The sequence below is a fragment of the Podarcis cretensis genome, assembly GCF_951804945.1.
Source record: "Podarcis cretensis genome assembly, chromosome: 3".
In the NCBI taxonomy this organism is placed as follows: domain Eukaryota; kingdom Metazoa; phylum Chordata; class Lepidosauria; order Squamata; family Lacertidae; genus Podarcis; species Podarcis cretensis.
The window spans coordinates 94023015-94039101 of NC_137172.1; the positions used below are offsets into that span (position 1 = coordinate 94023015).

At 42.6% G+C, this 16087-nt stretch overlaps 1 protein-coding gene across 2 annotated transcripts in view; it reads left to right on the plus strand.

Moving 5' to 3' along the window:
* Nucleotides 1-16087, plus strand: part of NBAS (NBAS subunit of NRZ tethering complex) — a 191475-nt gene that overhangs the window by 170104 nt on the left and 5284 nt on the right. For both annotated transcript variants that reach the window (XM_079970285.1, XM_079970284.1), the window contains 3 exons: nt 5207-5346; nt 7948-8092; nt 12430-12558. In XM_079970285.1, the coding sequence (XP_079826411.1) occupies nt 5207-5346; nt 7948-8092; nt 12430-12558 (414 nt within the window). The remainder of the gene's footprint in view (nt 1-5206; nt 5347-7947; nt 8093-12429; nt 12559-16087) is intronic.

The window sequence follows — 16087 nt, forward strand, 5'->3', positions numbered from 1 at the left end:
CTAAGTAATCCTCTTAGCCAGACTTTGCATACATCAAAGTGGGACTTAATATTTAATTATGCTTTAGGTGCTATAAGTTAGTGGTCCCACAAATCAATGTACTGCTGGGAAGCAGGCCAGCTTGTGCAGAATTAAAAATGTGCTTTATGAAGGAAGCTACCTATCTCACAGTCGGAAGCACAGCTATTTCCAGTTCTGTAATGATTAGTTAACAAAATTAAGAAATCCAGATGTCCCTATTTTTCAAAGGCTTGGGAGACCTTAATGCACATTCCAATGGCACCCCACTAGGGAAATGGTGTTTAGGGACAGGGGTAACTAGGGAGTCCAAGGGTGAGTTGCATTGTTTTGTAATCCCCATGATGCGTTTTATCTAGGGTCTTCAGGGTCTATGATTTTCTAGTTAAACGGAGCATTAAAAATGTGCCTCAGAATGGTGACATTTTCCTTAAAAGGGGAAAAAATAGCCTGTTTGGAAGATTTCCCCTCTTTCCTTTCCAGAACAAACCTATGTAGCTGAGCTGTTTTGTTCCTTTAGTATATCTGGGTGCGATGGGTCCTTTTCCGCCAATGTCACAGCACTTCTCTGTTGCTCTTTGCCGACTACTTGATGATTTAAAGCACAGTCTCAGGCTCAAAGTTTGCATTCTGGGAAGGTCAGGCATTAAAGAGGAGGTTGTGAGCCAGCCGAAAATGGGGCATTTCTCACAAGCACTTCCCGCAGCAGCAAAACCACTCCCTCCCACTCACTTCTCTGGACGATTTCAAAACTGGGCAACATACCTAATCAGCAAGCACTGTTTTCACACCGATTTACTTACCCCCAGTAATGTCGTTTTGCAACCAAATCTAATTGATCTGTGATGGTGCACTGTGGCACTGGACTAGTTGGGTTATCCATTAAGGCAGACTGATCCACGAAGAAGGCATTGAACTAAGAAGAAGTGATGTAAATGGGGGAAAGGTGGAAACACTCATAGTGTGCATATGTTCTGCTTCAGCTCCTTGCTTGAATGTCTGCAGCACCCACCACCTCTGATCATTGACCAGGCTGGCCAGGACTGATAGGAGATGGTATTCGGCAACATCTGGAGGGCCACAGGTTCATCGCCCTGATCTGGAGCTTAAATCTTGGAATTGGCTGGCTTTGTAGCCATTCTGTAGTACGTAGGACCAGATCCATTCTGAGATAAAGCATTCCTCAGAGTTATTTTATTATACCTTTACCTTTATGCCTATGAATATGCGGGCATGTAGACCTACAGACAGACTTGTTATGGTAAACTTGCCAACAAACACACATTCTAATAGAACCCTTAAGAAGTTGTAGTAGCGAGAGGAAAAGGTGGCTATGATTTTTCACTTAAGAATAACATCTCTATTTTCATCTGCAAAGTGTTGGAGAATATATATTGCTGTTTTTTTCAGATGTGCTGCAAAGATGAATCGTGAAATAACAATATAGCAGCTAATTCAGCTAGCACTTCAACTTCCTAGTGACTTTGGAACACTTTCCTATTCTTTGACCTCAACTCTTCTGTCCTCAGGTTTGCAGATTATAGCTTTCTGCAAAAAAAATAAAAATTGACTCCCTTAGGGAAATTTGAATGAACCCAGGAGCTCCACCAGTTTCCTGAACTAAATAGCCAGATATATATATTTACCGTGGTAATTTCCAGATTGAATTTCCAGTAGTGAATGCTTTTTAGAATGAAGGGGTACACCTGCAGACTTGACAGGACGGACGCCACAACTGAATAACTTACACAGCGCCCTGATAGTATCAGAACATTCAGCTAAAAAATTTTGCACTATCCAAAAATCGCATTAGTATGTATTGCAAGCTCTGACATTGATAGATACCAAATGTTGTATAAGTAATTCCATGGGCACTGAACAAAAATTGTCACTTTGTGTGCACTGCAGAAGCTGAAGTCTCTGAGTGGGCAATGATTGTGGTCTAGCTGAGGTACTCGGAATAATTAATTCCTCTCCATAAATCTAGCACTTATCTAAGATACTAAAGAGGAACCTGAGCCGAGCCAATAATTTACCTACACCGCGTTTCCTCTCAGTGAAGTTGGAATAATAATTTATCAATCAGCGTCTTCTATTTGAAGTTAACCTCCTCTGGAGGAAGGAGCCGCCACCACAGCTTCATGTTGCCATGTGCGTCATAATTGCCTACATGGCTCAATAAAGCCACGAGTGGAGACTGAGGTGTAATTGAATCAATGGGAGATTGCATTCAAGTTCACATCCCTATTTCATGTCACCACAGCACAGCGTCTTAAGGTAAAGCGCATATCCCATTTCAAATTTTATTTATTTATTTTGAAAGCCCTTCCGCTGCAAATAAATCTGAATGTGGCATTTCTTTTTAGCAGCGCTTCACCGCAACTGAGAATGTATTGTCGCAATAAGGGACTACTCTCAGGTGCCTTCTTTGCCATTCTGCATTTAATGATACATTAATTCACATTCATGTTTGCAGTCAAGGGCCTCAGAATATTTGTGAGATACTTACTTGTACACAGTGCCGCATGTATTAATGTGGATTTTGCTAGGGCATTACTAAATCTTCTGCTCTGAGACTTTGTGGGTGAGTAATGGCAGGTAGTTTTGCAAGCATTCGACCAAAGAACATAGTTTCTCTAAACATCAAGTAATTCTATGAAAGGAAAATGCTCAGATCCTACAAGTCCTAGACTATATCAGTATTATTTCTTAGCTCTCATTTCAGTCCATTCCTGAGAATGCCAGTGCTTCTAATGAAAATATTTCTCTTAGAAAGTTTCACCACTTATATATGGATTGTTGTGAGCTAATGAACAAGGCTAAATTTGGTGGGGTAGGAATCTTGAACCTTTACTGAATCATCTCCTTTCTACTGAGTTGCTTACATGGAGGTTAGCTTCAGATTATCAGGGAAATTAGTCACATCATATGAATTACCTAGTAAGCCTGCATTTTAAGGAAACTGACTTATTTGTTACCTTGAACCACCAGGGTTGGGTTCAGAAATCTATAGTGCTGAATATACACTGTATTTTCATATGAAGGAAAACATGCAAATGAAGGTTAATTGCCACTTGTTTATTTAATATTTTGCAATGTTAATTTTTGTATTGCATTTAGTCCTTTTTGCCTGGTGCAGTATATAATCACTATGCTTGCATTATGTATATATTCATTTGTATGCAGTAGTCATAAAATACCTGACAAGTTGAACCATTTCAGTTGCGTTTTGCCTTGGCACAGGAATTATTTAGATTTATGGTTTATTTATTTGTTTTAAAAGCCCACTGTCTCTTCTTGATTTGAATTAATTACCAAACTAGTTTGTTGTATTTCACTAGTTTCGATATTTGTTTGTCCTCTTGGGTTATAATTTAATTTTAATTTACATTGTAATGATATTATCCCCTCCACTTACCTTGATGCCCCAGCCCTTTCCAAGAGATTCTGATAGCTCTTCCCATTATAATCTTAATAATGGGTACGAATCTATTGATTATGTGACTAATTGATTTTATTTCATTTTAAAAAAGTATATACTGCCCTTAAATTCTCATGATTTTACCCTGACAGTGAATCCCATTTAGTTATTTCCAAACACACCCAAATAATCAACTTTTAACAGTGCTTAGCACACACACACACACACACACAAACGGAGTCATTTGTCTGCAGTTTGGTAGGTTTCTTACCTGGGGAAACAGTTTTCAGACTAATTCTCCACAAACACTGGGAAAGGATAAATGGCTCCTTTTCTATCCACTCAAAACTATGACAGCTGCCCTTGTGGGGAAAACAGTGCAGCCACCCTCATGAAACTAGTTCATGCCCTCATGTGGAGAGCCAGTGTGGTGTAGTGGTTAAGAGCGGTAGTCTCGTAATCTGGCGAACCAGGTTTGCGTCTCCGCTCCTCCACATGCAGCTGCTGGGTGACCTTGGGCCAGTCACACTTCTCTGAAGTCTCTCAGCCCCACTCACCTCACAGAGGGTTTGTTGTGGGGGAGGAAGGGAAAGGAGAGTGTTAGCCGCTTTGAGACTCCTTCGGGTAGTGATAAAGCGGGATATCAAATCCAAACTCTTACTACTCTTCTTCTTCTTCTTCTTCTTCTTCTTCTTCTTCTTCTTCTTCTTCTTCTTCTCAGAAGGAGCAAGCTTGTCTACAAATGCCATTTAATTCTGTCCCCCTCTCCCCCAGGAAATAGTTTTTGAAAATGTTGCATTCTAGAGCTATCCAGGACAAGATCCCTTGGATCTATTTGGCTCAAATTTGGCAGACTTTATCTCCACTAGAAGGTCTAGCATGCCTGTTAATTTCATCCACTTCTGCCAAAGAAGGGGAAGTGAAGTTATAACCATTTTTAGTTTCCCCAATAGAGAAGGGGAGAGGGGAGCAAGAAAACAAAGAGAAAGCGGTTTTGGATAGCCCCAGAAACTGGTCTGGTAACCTATATAGTGCCTCAGGGAAAAGGTGGCCTATTTTCTGAAGCACCAAATTGAAGTCCATACTGAAACTTGGGGTCATTGCACACCTAAAATATTTATTCTCAAAGTGCACGGTGCATAAGTTTTTAAATAGCACTTTATTATGAAATGGTAGCATTAATCTGTCTTGGAACTCCCATTCCTTCAAAACTCGAACCTAGTTTTTCCCCATCTTCTGTTTTATCTCATTTTGTGTCCAGTTTCTCATCCCTGCACTGCTTTTTAAAAGATTGCTTCAGTTAAGGAGTCTTACAGTTCTTCTGATTCTGATAGATGGTACTTCAGTATCAAAGCATAAGATCTTTTAAGATATAATGTTACAGTACAAATGTTCCATTTCATATACAGTAATCTGCATTGGTAAAGTATAATAAATTTTGTTTGTCTAGGGAATTCAAGGAGGTGGGGGAATCATTTGTACTATTCCATTAATCTGCTTGCACGGGTTTAATGTTGTTTGGAGACCATAACTCCTAGTAATTTCGTATTATCTCTGTGTTTCTGTGTGTTCAGCATACATAATTGCAGATGAGACTGAATAAAATGTTTCCTAGGAAAATCCCGTCGACTGCTTCTGTATTGTTTCAAATGTGACTTCAGTGCCATATAGGAATATTATCATATTTATTGCTGAAAATAGTCGGCTCATTAATCTGAACCCCAACAAACCCTACACTTAACGTGCTTCATTCTCTCAATTCCTTAGGTGGAAATAACTGATATTGAAAATGAAGAAAAGAGGTACAGCCTTTTCCTCAACCTTTTGGGATCTAGTAAGGATCATGGAGAATTCCAGCACTTAGTCATGCTCCTGCAAGCCTGGCCACCTATGAAAAGTGCAAATGTGTAAGTATTTGCTCACAGAACCTTAGAATTGTAGAGTTGGAAGGGATCCTGAGGATCATCTAGTCCAGTGGTGGCAAACCTTTTAGAGACCGAGTGCCCAAACTGCAACCCCAAACCCACTAATTTACTGCAAAGTGCCAACAAGGCAATTAAATATGGGATAATAATGATACAGGCTCTTGGGTACCCCATAAGGGAAAAGGAGCAGTTGTTTATTAGGTCGGCGGTTCGAATCCCCACAATGGGGTGAGCTCCCTAGCTCAGTCCCTGCTCCTGCCAACCTAGCAGTTCAAAAGCACGTCAGAGTGCAAGTAGATAAATAGGTACTGCTCCGGTGGGAAGGTAAATGGCGTTTCCATGTTCTGCTCTGGTTCGCCAGAAACGGCTTAGTCATGCTGGCCACATGACCTGGAAGCTGTACGCCGGCTCCCTCGGCCAATAAAGCAAGATGAGTGTCACAACCCCAGAGTCGGCCACGACTGGACCTAATGGTCAGGGGTCCCTTTACCTTTACCTTAGTTCCCACAACAAGCCTGCGAGGTAGGGGAAGCTGAGAGGCAGTGGTCACCCAGGCGAGCTTCATGACCTGAACCCGGGTCTTCCCAGGTGCTAGCCAGCCCTTCGCTTTTGGTTTATCCCACCCCAGGTTCCGGCTTGCAGGCCCCACCGCCAACCCTTCGAGGTTGGACAAGGGTGACCTGCGGCTGCGAAGGCGCGAACCAGAACGGATGCCTGACTAGGCCCGTCCTAGCGCCGCAGAGGCACTCATCAGTGGCAGCAGCTGCACACCACGACATGGCCCCACAGAAAGAACACACCGCCTCTTCATCCCTCAACTTTCCCTGTCGCCCAACCCCAAGGAGTCCTGGGCTCCCTTCTTACGAAATTTGCCTCAGAAGGGAAGGTCAGAAGCATGGGCTGGGCAGGAGGAGGAGGAGTTATGTACGTCGCTTGCCTTGTAGGTCTGGGCGCGGTGAGGACAAGCCTCCCGCCCTCTTTCAGCAGTGGGTGGGGAAGAGGCTCCTGGCCGGTTGCCGACAGGCCCTCCTTCCTCAGCACGCAGCTGCTAGGCTTTACTTGCGAGTAGGAGAATGCTGGTCTCCAGGTCAGCAGGCCGCGAGTCGCGGTATTGGAAGGGGTCCCATGGGTCATCCAGAAACAGCACTGATGGGGCAATGGCACGCGCGCCCAGAGAGAGGGCTCTGCGTGCCCACTCTGGCACACGTGCCATAGGTTCTCCACCACTGATTCTAGTCCAACCCCCTGCAGTGCAGGAATATGCAGGGGATCAAACCTGCAACCTTGGCATTATCAGCACCATGCTCTAACCCAACTGAGCTATTTAGGCACACACAAATTTCCATGAGCTAAATATTAATCCTCTTTTTTTAAAAAATAGTATGTATTACAGTACTAAAATGGCCCAAGAAACGAATTCCTGCAGCAGTTGGCATCTTAGATAGTACAACACCACTGTGCTAAGTGCCTTACTCAGAGCTAACTAATCTGGAAAGCTGTTGTTTTATCTCTGTGAGGACTTAAGTGTTCCTCTTCAGTAATCATTTTATGTTGAGTGCATTCACCAGTAATTTGCCTGTGGAAAAATTGCTTATTGATGCCAATGGATTCGATGCTGGAGATGGAGAACTCTTTACCTCCTTAGTTGCTCCTTCCATTCCAGACAAAATTCTGTGTTGTTCATTTTTCATACTGTAATCCCACATGGACCCATTTCACCTGTATGTGGCTCGGTAGACACAAAACCAGCACATCTTGCCATTGTAAGGAAAGCAGATGTGTGTGATTCAGTCTTCATAATGCAGCGATCTGCCTCTACGAATGCCACCGCTTTTTATGTGGCATATAAAGATCTTCCTCTTCCTGTGCCTGCGCACATTCATTCATAGTCTTTGTTCTCGGTTTATAAACTTTGCTTTTAGCTGGAAAAATAGAGCAGTAATTGCTATTCATTCTGATCTCGCAGAGCTTTTGATTAAGCCTTCAGAGGGACACCGGAAGCTGCATTCTGCTGAGCCAGTGGATAGCCAAGCTCCGTTGGTTAAGGCGCGGTGCTGATAACGCCAAGGTTGCAGGTTTGATCCCCGCAAGGGACAGCTGCATATTCCTGAATTGCAGGGGTTGGACTAGATGATCCTCAGGGTCCCTTCCAACTCTACGATTCTGTGATTAAACTACACTACCTGGCAGCAGCTCTCCATGGTTTCAGAGAGGGATCGTTTCCAGCCCTTGCTGGAGATGTCAGGGGTCGAACCTGGGACATTTTGCATGTAAAGCAGATGCTCTAGAGAGAAAGAGGGAGAGAGATACATAAATATGGTGGTACCCTATGGAGAGATGTATTTCTCTTCCATTTGGGTGTCTGCCTTCCTAGATTGGAAGGCGAGACTTCCCCTCATGGCAACTGGCCCCATTGATGGCTGCAAAGCAAGGATTCTTTCCACTTGATCTTGATTCTTTTTCTTCTGGATCTGTTATACCTTGCTCCTCGGTTTATATTGCTAAGCAGATGGCTGTGGTACGTACATGTTTGCTTGCTTGATCAGTTTGCTTTCAAGAAATGTCTTTTTTCTCGCATTTTAGAGCATGCCCTAGTAATAACCCTTGGGTAAAACTGGGAACCATGATGCTCACGACAAGCCCGCAGGACCAGAAGGAGAATGCAGGGAATGAAATTTTGAAATTCTGCCGCTCTTTATATGAGACAAAGCATGTGCTCTCCACAGAGGTGAGCTTGTTTTCTTAAGAGTCCTAGCAAGAGATGAGCCCATTTGCATGCGTAGCAAATTCATCAGTGGCTGTGTTTGCTGTCAACATTCTGCTTGCGAACATCACAGAGGCACCTGTTCGGCCAGTGTGGGGAGCGCACCTGATCCAGCAGGGCTCTTTTCCTTCTTCAGCATAGGAATACATTTGTAAGCAAGTACTGAAATAAGTTTGCCTTAACTGCAAACTCCTTCCATGCAGGCAAAGCACTATTTCCTCCGTTCATCAGGCATTTTTGCTTTCTAACACCCATTTGTTTTCACTGGGCTTTGCTCCTCGTGCAAGCCTTCTTACACAACCCACTCACTAACAGATGGAGCTCCTTCAGGGTGCGTGCCAGCCAGCCATACATCCTTTTGGGAAAGTATAAGCTGAATTTTCTTCCCATTGTTACCCCCACCCCAACTGACAATCAGTATCACATAGTTCCTGGTGTCTACTGAGCCTACTCAACCCTCAATGGGCCGTTTGAGAGAACAAGGTCGCTCCTTTATTGAGATTTTTGGGTTTTCTAAGATTTTCTTTTTGTACTGCTTCTGCTTGCTAATACCTCCCTCTTGTTCCTGTTTTGACTCTTATTTCCCCCAGCACAAGGATTTTGAGTTTACAGTTAGAAGGAAGGGTTGTTCATGGCATCTCCTACTGTGATGCTGAAGGTATTTAGCAACCCATTTTCAAGTTAAGCAAGCCTATGCCAAACATAGGTGGCGAAGGCAAAACAGAGCTGCAACGTTCTGGGATTTGGCTGTTCGTGTCCCATGAGTGTTTTGTTGCTTCTTTATCAAATGAATGGTCTAAATCTTTCATTCACCAGCTGTACTCTCAGGTGAACACCTGCACTGGAACAATAGGTGAATAGGGTGACTAAAAGTACTAGTCAACTTTAAAGTCATTTAATTTAGTTTTCTAGTCTTTTCAAAGTTGCCTCTTTTCCACTTCATTTTTGGTGAAAAGCAACAACGAAAGTGTTACAGAGTACAGGACGAAACAGTGAATATTGTATTTCTCTAGCACTGAGCATTATGTGTATTTTCACACAATGCATGTCTTGGAACTGCAATTTCTGCATGTCTTGGAAGTCCAGTTTATTGCCATGGGCACAATGTTTGCAAAAATAAATGCTGATGGCTGTTAGAATGCAAAGCCTGGGTGAAGCAGCAGTTTTATAGCGCCAGTAACATTTTATATCTGCAAACCCATCAAAACCTTAAGTGAGGAAGCATCATCATAAGAGGCTTGACAGAACAATAAAATTTCTTTCAAAAGAACCCTGAAGATTCTAGTTCCTAGAGCCTGGCCAGCATGGGGGGGGGGGAATAGGTAACTAAAGCACAGTAGCAAAGAGCTACAAGAAATACACTCAGAACAGTTTCACCGATGCGTCTAAAACAGTGGTGACTTATGGACTGGTGGAGGCATAACACTGTGTCCCATTTAGCAGTGGCTAACGGACAGGGAGCCAAACATGGGACCATCCTTCCCAGAGCAAAGTCCCCTCCTGCTTACTCATAGTTGAGCTGCTGAGATTGTTTGGGCTTCTCTTAAACTGTGATATAGACTAACCCAAGAAATGTGATTATCCTAAATTTGCATGATTTAGCTGCTGCCGATTTCAGGAGCCAGCTAAGCACACAGTCGGCATTATGAATACTTCTTTTTTATTATTTTATCGAGAAAAATGTAGAAACCACTTCATCATAAGACGTGTCCATAGATAATTATCAGTAAAAGCGCAGATAAAAGCAGCAGAACTTTAAAAGCAAGTATTGTTGAAATAATAAAAAAAAGCTTTCTGCAAGTGTCTAAAACAATAGCCTTGTTCACACAGCACAGTAATACTAACTATGGCTTACCAGGACAACACAAATGTATGGCATCCCAGAAAAGGAGTCCCAACCACTTTGCTTCTTCCTATTATTTTTTTCCTATCCTCCCCCCCCCCACACACACACCATGTTATGCTAAGCCAAGGTTTAAGTTAGTGTATTGTCAAGACCTAGACATGTGCTTTACAAGGAGAGAGAGATTAACCATGAGATATAGCAGCAGAGGACTGAAAAGAGCCAGGAGCAAAGTGGTTGTGAGATGCTTTTGAGAAGCGCACATGTTTGTGCAGTCCTGGGAAGCCATGGTTTGAATCTAGGCCTGAAGCCTGAAGCCACCATTGACTCAGCAACCTTGCCCAGCCACCCCAAATGATTTTTAAATGTATAGTTCCGTGTAAGTGTCTATAATTCATGTATAGTGAATGTGGATCCCAGTACATTGGATAACCAACAGCTAAATCCTTTTTTTCTTTCTTTCTTTCTCCATGTGATTAGGAAGTATCCTGGCAATACCATTGAGTTACTATGGCTTTATTGAATTGTATTAATTGTTTGGATTTAATTCACTCTTTGCTTTATATGCTATCAGGTTTTAAATTAATAGCGATTGCAATGGTTATTGTTTTTCAATGCTCTTTTGGGCCGCTTTGAGCTCAGCATTTTCACATTTGCATTGTGAACACAAATACAAATATTAAATCAAATAAACTCAACAACTTAGCCTGGCATGTGAACCAGGCCAGTATAGTGAGGGTGCAGGAAGTTCTAAAGAACAGATCTGTCACACAGCAGTATTGGCTTCTGACAACTTCTTGTTTTTATTCCAGTCTCACTCCACAAGGAAATAAGTATTTAGATGCTGTCTAGTTTCTGGCCTTCCTGTCCATTTCCATTTAAATGTGAATAGGTATTGGTAGTAGATAGAAGTAGGGCTGCTCAGCTCTGCTTCATCATCATCATCATCATCATAATTTATTTATATCCCTCCCTCCCCAGCTGAAGCCGGGCTCAGAGCGGCTAAAAACAGTAAAATGATACAACATTCTAAAATCATTTCATTATAAAATCAGTTCAAATCAGATTAATGGCAACCATTGGGCTAGAGTTCTGTGAGGATTACCAAAGGCCTGATGGAACAGCTCTGTCTTGCAGGCCCTGCGGAAAGATGTCAAGTCCCGCAGGGCCCTTGTGTCTCATGACAGAGTGTTCCACCAGATCGGAGCCACAGCCAAAAAAGCCCTGGCTCTGGTTTGAGGCCAGCCTAACCTCTCTGTGGCCCAGAACCTCCAAGATGTTTTTGTTTGAAGACCGTAAGGTCCTCCGTGGGACATACCAGGAGAGGCGGTCCCATAGGTACGAGGGTCCTAAGCTCGTTCTTGACTTGTCCACCTGCAAGTGGTCCCAGAACTGAACTCATTGCCAGTATGGGGCTTCTAAAAAGTTTTTTTTTAAGTTAGCTTGCATTTGGATGTCCCAGTAAATCATGGTTGAATCCTAGTGGTTTTGCAATTTTTTCTCAGATACATTAGCATTCCTGCCTGTGGATGCAGAGGTGAGATGACAGATGTACACGAAAGAGCTTTACAACACCATAAAAGGACATTTTGCAACAGCATAACGAAGAATTAAACTTTGGCATATGTTACAGCCCAGTGGCCATCCCTTGGCTTGTTGGGGGGACAAAGCAGTGCAAGGTGTCCAGAGGAGGAGCTGCTGAGGCTCAAAGCCACAGGGTCTTTTCTTTCCCAGCGGAAAGGGAGGAGGTGTTCAGTGGGAGGGACAGGGCAGGGGAGGAAGCGAGGATGCTGTAGTCAGTTACCTGGCATAGAAACAGCACAATCTCCTCATATCTCAGGCTGCTGGGTACTTCATTTCCCAACAGGAGGAGGACGTGGCGGTGAAAGAATGGCCAGCCACTAGCTGTGGAAGGTTTGGGGAAATTTTGGACTAGTTGTAGTTTCTGAACTACAACTCCCACCATCCTTAGCCATTGGCCATGCTTGTTAGGGCAAACAAGATCTGTAGTTCAGCAACATCTGGAAGGCCAAAAGTTCCCCAATCCTGGACTGTAGCATATACGTGCTCTCAAGTCCAGAAGAAGAAGCTCTTAGTAAAACTATGAAACTCTCTTTAATGTCTGGCTGCCTCCTCTCTTGATGTGCACAGGCGGTGTAAGTGTTTTCATTCTTCTCTGTGCAGATCACACAATAGGAATCCCCAGGTCGCTTTTTATCTACAGTGCAGCAGGCAATCTCTTTTACTCGATTTATTCTTTAAACGTCTCAGGCTTAATTTCCACTGGAGGGTGTTCCTCCTTTCTTTCCCCCACCCCCAACCCCAAGTTTGTTTTTAAATGTTTGACTTTCATTTTACACTTGACGCAAGGTTGCCTTGAACTCGAGTTCGAGTTGTGTCCCTTTGTTCCCGTCCCTTCTGATGCCTGACTACGCAAGATTTCCTTTGCTTTTTTCAGTGCATAAAAGATCTCTGTTTGCTGCTCCTCGACCAGTCCCTTCTGCTGCCGTCCCTGAAGCTGCTTCTGGAAAGCAGAGATCAAGATCTTCACTCTGTGGCACTGGAGCAGATAACGGCTATTGCTAAGGTATGAACAGCTGAATTAACCATCCTTCCTCATTTCAGGTAATAAATTAGCTCTTTTATCTTCATGCAGGAAACCAGGCCCCTTGAGTCTGTTACCGTTACTAAGACTTTCGAAAGCTTTTGTGTCTGCAATCTGCAGAACCATAGGGTTAGGCCGCTCTCTTTATGTGCTCAAGGTGATTAAAACTAACAATCTTTTATCATCATCACCATCATCATTATTATTTTATATTATCTGCCCAACCAGTTATATAGCAAAATAACAAAAGACTGTCGTGGCTGCTTCATGCTTCGGTTGCTTGGTTGTTTTATGCGTAAGCCATTAACGCTCTATAAACATGAATATCTTGAAGTATATATAGCGGTTTTGTCTCTTGTTGTTCCCTGTGGATGTGGCAGAAGTATTCAGCTAATGCAAATGTTAATGCTACTGCTGTCTGAAATGAAAATTCTGAGATAGCAAAATATCACTGCACTTTTTTTAAAAAAAAAGTTTCTGTTTGCTGCATTGTTACCCCTTGGAGATTTAAATAATCAGATCTTTATTAAAGGTGTGCCGAATATTTGCCATTTTCTTACTCTCAAGTAGAAACGTGCAGTTTGGGGCAGGTAGAGACTTGGCTTTGATCAGCGGGGTAGTATCATCAACAACAATAATACTTTATTACGGTTGTAGACCAGCATAAGGAGGGAGGGGTACAATCTTTTAAAATAAATTAAAATATTTTTAAAACAAACACTAAAATCAGTTAAAACAGAATACACACACACACACACATATATATATATATGAGTCCAAAAGAATCCAAAAGAAGCTAAGAAGGCCGAAAAGAAGGGTTAGGAGCATCAGACAAGAGTGAAAGGGTGCAAAAGGCTAGTATATATAAGATCAAATATATCAGTCTGCAGAGCACTCCAATACGAGTGCCCATTATATCTAGTTTGTGGCACAGGTCATCATCCATCAAATCTTGAGCACTGCGGTGTAGTATGTTTACATGGTGCCCAGGATGCACACTTGTGCATGCTGGGGGTGGGCCCTGGAGGGCGAACAGAGCCCACTACACGCCATCTCGCCACCAATGCCGATAGAGCAACACCATCCCTGAGCTACTTTGCGAGGCTGGAATGATCCCAGCCTCACAAAGTGGCACAGGGCCCTGCACCACCTTGCGAGGCGAAGATCTTACCAGATTTCCTGCCCTAAATGGCCTTGGCGAAGGAAGAGAATTGATGGTAGCTCAGCTGTTAGGAAAGGTGAGCTGAACCCTCTCTGCTTCCCACGGAGCAAGAAAGTGGGAGCGTTCCTTATGCCAATTTAAGCGTTTGTTCATTTTTGTGTTTCACAGTACTGTGGTTTCCTTTCAAAAACTCAACCCCTGTTTACATTAAACAGGAGAATCGTAAGTAGCATCTGGAAAGGCAAATCAGAGCCTATTGATTTCCCCAGCACAGAGCTAGTACATCTTACAAACACGGCTATGGGAGAGGAAATGCAGTGCTCGCTTGCTGATCCAATGTATTATTTAGCCATTTGTTGCATGATGCTGACAGCTTTATGGATGTTTACATTTAAAAGGATGATGCTGGAAAGTGCTGATGCTGGGGATTCGACAGCTTTTGCCTGCAATAAAAGGACCAGCTCCTTTCCCAGGCTTGTCTGAAATTGCAGAATCCTTGTGTTGTTGCCTAAACTTCTGCAAACTGCCAATTCCCTCTTTTTCCCCTCATCAGAAATAAGTAGGCCTTCTTCGACAATGAATATTGCAAATGAATAATTGAAATAACTCTAGTGTTGCCTGTTTAAGTGGTTTGTGGTAGTGGGATCTAATGTTTGCTTTTAAGAATTGTTTGTCTCTAGGATAAGGCGTACTGGTTTTGCATTTTTATTTTGCTTTTTGAACTTTGATGTGTGAGCGGGAAAAGTTTTAAGATTGATATTTCTTTGAGTAATGCTGTGTGGCTTCCAAATTTCATTTTTAACCCTTCAGACAAGTATTACTTTTCACATTTTGTCCCAATACTACTACTACTACTACTACTACTACTATTTATCAATTGCTAATATTCATGGGAAATGAGATCATTTTCACCATAGATGGTCGCTAGGCAGTTTACAGTACAATTAATAAAACAATCTGTCAATCAAAATACTGTAATATGATGTTTAAAACAAACAAGAACCACAGATAGAAGTGTTTAGTTCCGTCAATAAACTTCATGATACAACTTACCTAAAATACCTGCTGTAATAGAAACTTTGTCAAGCACCTGCAGTTTAATAGGGAGGAGGCCTAGCCAATCTCAAATGGGAGCGAGTTTCACAGAATCAGGCCCACAGTACTAAATGCTCAGCTTCTGAAAGTTACCATCAATGCTCCTGTGCTGTGGGGGACCCCTAATAGAGACTCCCCCAGTGATCTCACAGATTGAGCAGGGATATAAGCATCAGACGCGCCTTATGATATCCTGGACCCAAATAAAATGAGAACCTTGAACTTTACCTTGTGAGATATAATTATTATTATTACTTGATTCATTCATTCATTCCCCGCCCATCTGGCTGGGTTTCCCCAGCCACTCTGGGTGGCTTCCAATAGAATATTAAAAATATGATCAAACATTAAAAACTTCCCTAAACAGGGCTGCCTTCAGTTGTATTCTAAAAGTCAGCTAGTTGTTTATTTCCTTGACATCTGATGGGAGGGCATTCCACAAGGTAGGCGCCACCACCAAAAAGGCTCTCTGCCTGGTTCCCTGTAGCTTCATTTCTTGCAGTGAGGGAACTGCCAGAAGCCCCTCGGAGCTGGACCTCAGTGTCCAGGCTGAACAATGGGGGTGGAGATGGGGGTGAGCTTTCTGCTCACAGAAGGGTTGGCAACAGAAGACCCTCATGCACACAGCCTATTGCACACAGGAGAGGTGAGGGGTGATGTGAATGGAGGCTGGATCATGCCCTATGTCTTTATTAAGCATTATCTCTTACTTCCACCCATCTTTTGTAGCTTCTGCAGAGCGCTGTTTCTACCCAAAAGATCTGAAAGAAAAACAAAACTTTTAAACACCCTTTTTCATCTCAAGCTAACAAAAAAAAATCACTGCTGGCAATGGGCCACTTCTCATAGTATTTTATATTCATTGCCAGAGTATTGAAGGTTACGTTTGACACAGTTGGCTTGTTTTCCAATCAAATTTATAAATATAAAACACTAAAGGAGAACATTTGGAAAATGAAAATGAGCTTTGCTGTGGATTTCTTATACTGATCCTATGTTAATAAGCTAAATAACAATTACATAGTTCTCCAACTTAATTCTTTTTCTCCTGCATGGGCAGTGGTTTCGGAGCAAACAGCTTTAGCCCAGTTCTTTCTTTGGGAAGCTTTTCAATTTTTCAATAATGCCTTTGTCCTTAAGCCTCGCCTTTTCACTGCTTCGGAAACAGATTTAGCTCTGTGTGAGTTTTTCACATTCACCTGGCTAAATAAATGAGCATCAATTATAGCCCAAAACATTTCCTGCCTGCTGTGC